The sequence below is a fragment of the Trachemys scripta genome, chromosome 21 (assembly GCF_013100865.1).
Source record: "Trachemys scripta elegans isolate TJP31775 chromosome 21, CAS_Tse_1.0, whole genome shotgun sequence".
Taxonomy (NCBI): domain Eukaryota; kingdom Metazoa; phylum Chordata; order Testudines; family Emydidae; genus Trachemys; species Trachemys scripta.
In genome coordinates this window covers 11,812,559-11,819,365 of record NC_048318.1, presented here as the reverse complement: position 1 = coordinate 11,819,365, position 6,807 = coordinate 11,812,559, and the positions used below count along the sequence as shown (strand labels likewise).

General features: G+C 49.4%; 1 protein-coding gene across 3 annotated transcripts in view; it reads left to right on the top strand.

Moving 5' to 3' along the window:
• Positions 1-730: 730 nt before the first annotated feature.
• The window catches only part of ARHGEF12 (Rho guanine nucleotide exchange factor 12), a 93,963-nt gene continuing 87,886 nt past the window's right edge, over positions 731-6,807 (top strand). For 2 of the 3 annotated variants that reach the window (XM_034754805.1, XM_034754804.1), the window contains exon 1: positions 731-1,447. In XM_034754805.1, the coding sequence (XP_034610696.1) occupies positions 1,416-1,447 (32 nt within the window). In that variant the 5' untranslated portion in view covers positions 731-1,415. Of the gene's footprint in view, positions 1,448-6,148; positions 6,252-6,807 lie in introns of those variants that run through there. The other variant, XM_034754806.1, reaches the window with a different exon arrangement.

Here is a 6,807-nt window from a genome sequence, read left to right as displayed (position 1 = left end):
CTCTCTCTCTCGGGCTGTGTGTAGCGAGGGACTCCTTTGCCAGCCCAGCTCCCGGCGGAGGCGCCGGGCAGGGCGGTGAGGCGACCGGCGCAGGGATCCGCGCGGGGGGGGGGGGTGACGCGGCTCCCAGAAGTAAGAGACACACAAAAAAGCCGCCGCAGCCCGGGGCGGGGGATCGGAACCGGACCCGAACCGGACCGGCTCCCCCGCGACACCCGCCGGGCTCTGAGCCGGGCCCGGAGCCCCGAGAGCCGCAGCGGGCCAGGGACGAGCCGGGCGGAACCGGAGCAGCCAGGACCGGGCTCCCGGAGCGGCCCGAGCCCCCCGGCCGGCGAGAGCACCGAACCGGGCCGAACCGGGCCGGCCGAGGCGGCGGCCCCGAGCTGGGAGCGGGCGCAGAGCCCCCGACGGGCCGCACCGGGCCGGGGCCGCACCGAGCGGCCGGAGACCCCGCTCCTCCAGGCCGCGGGGCCAGACCCCGCTCGGACCGGACACCGAACCGGGCCAGGATCCGGGGACCGGACGGAGAGACCCAAGTGGGCCGCGCTACCGAGCCGGGCCCGGACCGCGGGGAGCGGCGGGGGGACCCCGCTGGCGGCGGGGCCCGAGATCCCGGCCAGCGGACCTGACCCGGGGACCCCCCCCCAGCCCCGCAGGGGAAGCGGAGCCCAGCCCGGCTGGAGGAGATGGAGCCCTAGGGGGACACCGGCAGCCGCTGCTCGGGGGGGACATGGGCCCCGCTCTGCGCCCCCAGGAGGAGAGGCAGCCGCGGGCGCGGGGGGGCTGTGAGCCGCACCCCGGCACCCCCAGATAAGGGACCCCGACGTCTGAAGGGGGCACCCCGAGAGTGACCGGTCGCGGGGCACCCCCTATGATCCCATAAGGGGGTTGTGTAGGCTTCCCCATAGGTCAGGGTGTGTATAAGTACCCCCCATAATCCATAGGATTACCCACCCTGGTGATTTGGGAGTGGAGCCCTGTCACCCCAGGGAAGGTAAATAGAGGACCAGATACCCTTGTAGGGCCCAGTTAACAAAGGCGTCTCTTAGGCTCAAATCAGGATCTCCCCATAACCACCCTTTCCCCGGCATTTAAAGGTTTGGACCCTCTGAGGATCTATCACGTTTGAAGATTTTTTTTTTCTTCCTTTTGGGAAATTTTTGCCCCTGGGAGAACTTGTGTGTGTTGTTGGATTATTATTATTATTTTTTTAAGAGTCCCTTTGATCTGGATATTCTGGTTGACTGAGTGAAGGTGTTTTTGAACTGACTTTGCCTTCTGTGCATGTCTCTTCTGGAGCAAGGCTGGATCTCAAACACTGCTTTATGTGTGGGGGGCAACATATGTGGGGAGATCCCTGCGAGAAGAGTAAAATGCAAATTGGATAAAAAGACGACTCCTTGCCCAGGGCTCCAATGAGTGGCACACAGTCCACAATCACGGACAGGTTAGTATGAAACAGGATTTTATTAAACAAAAAACCCGTTTCCCTGCTCCAAAGTTGGCCTTTTTTTTGGGTTTAGTGACAGCATGAAAGGTTGGGAGGGGTTGACAGGATCAGGAAAGTGGGAGTAAATTGATTTTGGAATCCGTAAATATTCCTGAGCAATTGAAATTAACCCAACATTTAAAACAGCTAATCCATATCTGTAGGAATTAAGGGATCCTCTTTCAGCCTCAGAGTTAAAGGGTCAAAGTACCCAAGACAGTCAGGTAAAATTAAGGGTTGGGGCTTCCTGGCAAGGGGATGTAATTTAGGCTACAAACATTTTGTGTATTAAGTGTATGTATATATCTATTCTTTATTGGGTCTGCAAGTTACAGTCATTCAGGGAAAGGTCACTTCAGGTGAAGACAGGATCCATACCTGATCAACAGGTATGTCTGCCCAGGTGTCTACTGTATCATAGTGGTGTTTTCCAATTGTCTCCTTCAGGTGACTTCTTCATTCTCTTGGCTTCTGTGTAAAACATCGTTTTACTCTCTGGCAGTTTTTGTGCCTTTTCATCTTTACTGGGTTCTTCAGGGATGGGCTGGAATGTTGCTCTCTGTTAGGAGAGATTTGGATGGTATAAGAGCCATTGGATAATTCCACACAAACTTTCCATATGCGTCTGAGACAGTAGCATGTTGTGAAGGAAGGAGAGCATTTAAGTTGTACTTCCATTTCTAGGCAACCAGGAAAAATGTCTTCTCTGAGGTTTTCAGACAAGATAATTTATTTTAGTGCATAGGTGTGTGTGTTTGGAAGCGATGACATAAAATGATAGCAGAACTGTGTGAGGTTTGGACCACTTGGGCCTCATGTGATCTGTACATCAGTTTTGAAGCAGCTGAGACAGGAGCATTATTCAGTTTCCAATATCTGAGAGTAGCCTTGTAGATTCCAAAGGTGGGCAGAAGAGACAGAGCCTGATTCTCATGTACATTAAGCCTTTTTATACTATTCTAGGAGTGTAAAGGGGCCTTAATGGGTGCTAAACTGCCTGAGTAGCATAAAGGGGCCTTGATGTAAACAAGAATCAGGTCCACTAAGTTCTGTTTATCATGTTTGTTTTCAGAAAATATTGAGCATTTGCAATTAATTTTTGCAATATTCATTTTTTTCTAGTGTGATAGGTGGGACTGTAACCGCTATACTGTGAAAGCTGACTTGTTTTTCTTTTACAGAGCATGTGCATTAACACTGAATTGCATATTTCTATGAGTGCTGTAACGTACCATTTTTATACACAGCAAGGAGAGTTCTGTCATATATATTTCAAAGAAATGCGTTCCCTAAAACAACTTAAAAGACTTCATAGGGATAGCTAGGTACTGGATCTAGGGTTTACACCATACATAGTTCAGTTCAATGGCTCTCAGCACCCCCACTATTTAAAAAAAATTGTTCCAGCACCTCTGTAGGGACAATAGGCTCTTCACACCAAAAAAGAAATTCAATTGCTGAATGTGAAGGGGATACATGAAGGCAGGGGATTTGGTTGTTAATAAAACAAAAAATATTTTCCATCACTGAGTTAGAACGGCCAGTACAAAAACATAAGCACTTCCACTTCCTGCTGCTTTGTCATGTCCCAGGCATGTTTGTGTGCAGTATTCAATTAAAAGCTTTGAATAAAAATATGAATGCTGGGAAAAGAGGTTGGCTTGACAGCCCTGGAGACTAAAGCTTTCTATCATGACCGAGTACAGCATGGGCGATGGCAGGTTGGGGAGGCTTGTCCTTTGCCTTGCCACTCTGCCTCACCTCTGACCCGGAGGAACCCTTGAGCTAATGGCGAGAGGGTAATTCAGTCTTCATGGCCCATTTGTTCCTTGGCTGAGACAGTTGATAAAGTGCCAAATGTGACGGTGTGTTCTCGTGATCTGGATATCCGCTCACTAGGAATTGGAATGAGACCACGCATGCATTCATTCATGTGTGGCACCAAACACCCTCAAATGGTGGTCTTTTTGGCCACCCTGTCCTGGCAACCTAGCGGTGAAAGGCTCTCTGTGCCATTAGGGTAAAGAAATTTATATTCCCTTTTTATGTCTTGCTGCTAATTGTGGGAATACAAAGCAGGTGCAGGCTAAGTGCAGGTCACTAGGCCTACAGAATATAAAAGCATATTCCGGGTTTAAGTCTTTCTGGTTGCCAGTGATGTTTATTAGCCTGGATTTTTCACTCTTTCATGGAGTGCCTTTTTAAAAGTTCAGACATCCACACGTGTGCCAAATAGAAACATGAACATAGCAGGGAGGGCATTGTGAGCCAACATCCTTCTCAGTTTGTGTTTATGGGCCTTTTGCATACTGATCGCGTCTTAAATACCTATTAGGGAAAAGATCTACTGTCCATATGTATATTCTCCTTCACTCCCCCGCCCCCAACTGATTTAGCAGTGACCACCTTGAATTTTATTTGTGATATCTGATTGACATCTTTTTGTGCAGGGTTACGCTGGCTGTCGTGCTCACAGCTCTTGCTGTTGATCTCATTTCTGGCACTAGTTTACAAGTTAGGCCAAAGATAGGAATAGTCAGTTTCAGTGCTGCTCCAGTGACAACAGGCCAAATTGCAAAAACCAGCCAGTCCTCTCCTTTTTCTTTGTCCCATAGCTCCTTCTGTTTAAGACACTCGGAGGATTCCAGATATTCCTGCAACTGCATCTGGGTCTGCTCAGGTATACAATGCAGCCAATTTGTGTTGGCCCAGTTTGAGATGTCGGTCTCTCTCAAAAGGCATCAAGCCATCAGCCCAGCTCTGTTTAATCAGAGGTGTTTTGCATCTGTTCTAACCCACCAAAGTAGGAGTGTTTCCTACAGGACATTTTCTAGCATATTTTCCCCCAGTGTATAAATGTCTCAAGAAAACACTAGGTGTTGAGTTAAATGAATTTATAACAAATCCTGAGACTGGTCAGCGAGTTAACTCCTTATCTTCAAAGCTATCCTGAAAAGAAGATGGGAAATATCTGGGACATGTTAAGAATGAAGCCAGAGCATCTGTGCTATTGGACTACTGGAGAAGGGGGCAACTGAAAGAATCCTTGTGTCAAACAATACTTGGAGAGAGAATTTGCGGGATTTAATGACTTAGAGCAGTGGTTTTCAAACTTTTTTTTTTTCCTGGCGACAGTTGAAGAAAATTGTTTGATGCCCATGACCCAACGGAGCTGGGGATGAGGGGTTTGGAGTGTGGGAGGGGGTCAGGGCTGGGGCAGAGGGTTGGGGTGTGGGGGGTAAGGGCTGTGGGGTGGGGCTGGGAATGAGGGGTTCAAGGGCTGGGAGGGGGCTCTGGGTTTGGGGGGGTTCAGGGCTGGGGAAGAGGGTTGGCGTGCAGGAGGAGGACCGGACTCTGGGCTGGGGGTGCAGGCTCGGGTGGGGCTAGGGATGAGGGGTTTGGGGTGCAGGAAGGGGTCTCTGGGTTTGGGGGGGCTTAGGGCTGGAACAGGAGATTGGAGCGTGGGCTTACCTCAAGTGGTTCCTGGTCAGGAGCGCAGCATGGGTGCTAAGGCAGGCTTCCTGCCTGTCCTGACATTGCAGACCACACTGAGCCCAGGAAGCGACCAGCAGCAGGTCCAGCTCCTAGGTGGAGGTATGCAAGCGGCTCAGTGAGTCTCTCTTCCATAGGCACTCCCCCTCCTCCCCCCAGCTCCATGAGAGTGCAGAGCCCGTGCTCAGGGTGGGGTCAGCGTGTGGAGCCCTGACCCCCCACCCCCACCCCCCAGGAGCCAAACCTGCTGCTGGCCACTTACGGGATGCAGCGCGGTGTCGGAACAGGTAGGGACTAGCCTGCCATAGCCGGACAGCACAGCTGATGGGACTTCTACCGGCCCGGTCGGTGGTGCTGACCAGAGCCGCCGTGACCCAGTGCCTTACAATCCACAACCCAGTACTGGGTCATGACCCACAGTTTGAAAACCACTGAACTAGAGGACATGCAAAGAGTGTGCCAAGATAGATAGGGATAATGGCACCTTGTTTGTGCCCTAAATGACCTCTCATGGCATGGGAAGGATTCAGAAGCTTAAATACACCAAACAAGGCTTCCCTCCCCTTCCTCTTTTGGGAGACTATTAAACAGCCTAGATTTTCTCTCTTCGTGATTGAATCCTGCCACCCGTTGGACTATATGAAACAATTTCCCTTCATCCTTGGTGTTCGCACCCTTCATCCTTGGAAATGATCATGCACCCTTCACTTAATTATCTTTTAACCAGGCTGTGCATATTTAGCTCTTTCATTGCTTCCAGTCTTTCACTGTTTATTCAATTCCTTGCCGAGTTGTACAGTTGTTCTGGTACTGAATGGTTTTGGCTTGGTGATATTCTGTTAGTGTTTCCAACTGTCGGGTCAGTCCCAGGCTAAGATTAGATGGGGGTGTGTGTGTTGGGTTTCTTCCTTCTGTTGTTTCTCTGAGGGTTGTAGGCTCTTCAGAGTCCCTCTGACTCAAACTAAAATCAAACAGGCTGGCTTTGGGCGTAGCTCTCTTGCCGTTTGTGGCAGGCGACACATGGCTGAGCAAGATAAGGGTTTTATTCTTAGCAGGGACTGCTGGGACTGGGTTGGAACTCAGCAACTTGCAGGCTGTGATTGGTCACTTAATGATTATCAGAACCTTGTTGTAGCTTCTTATAATGCTGCAGAAACGTTTGGATGTAGTTGTTTTTCCTTTTTTGTAACCCAGTTCCTACATTTTTCTTCCTGCAGCCGCTCCAGCCATATTGGAGCAAGGGGATTGCATGGTTACATGGACTGTGCAGGTTTGTGTGTGTGTGTGGTGGCTCAAGTACTGTAAAGAATGTAGATACTTTGAAAGAAGTGAGTGTCCGTGTTTCTATGCGATTGCTGTCAAATAGGTTTTATTTATAATAGTGCCCTAGCCTGTGCTACCATAATTGTAAAATAAGGCGGAGAGGGGGTATAATTTACACATAATTATCCTTGTGAAGCTTTTAATTGTTTTTTTTTTTTTTTCTCATCACTTGATATTAAAGTAAACCTTAATTGTTTCTAATCCGCTTAGATGTGCTTCCCCTCTGAGTGTTTAGATGTCCCCTTGGTAGTTGGGACTTTTTTTTTTTTTTTAGCCAAATGGTGGCAAAATAACCCCTCCTCCTCTTTCTCTCTCTGAAATTCAGGGCCTTCTCTGCAACAGTGTTACTGAATAGCTAGCTACACTTATAATTTGCACAGTGAAAAGCAACAGAGGGTCCTGTGGCACCTTTGAGACTAACAGAAGTATTGGGAGCATAAGCTTTCGTGGGTAAGAACCTCACTTCTTCAGATGCAAGACTTCTCTTGCATTTGAAGAAGTGA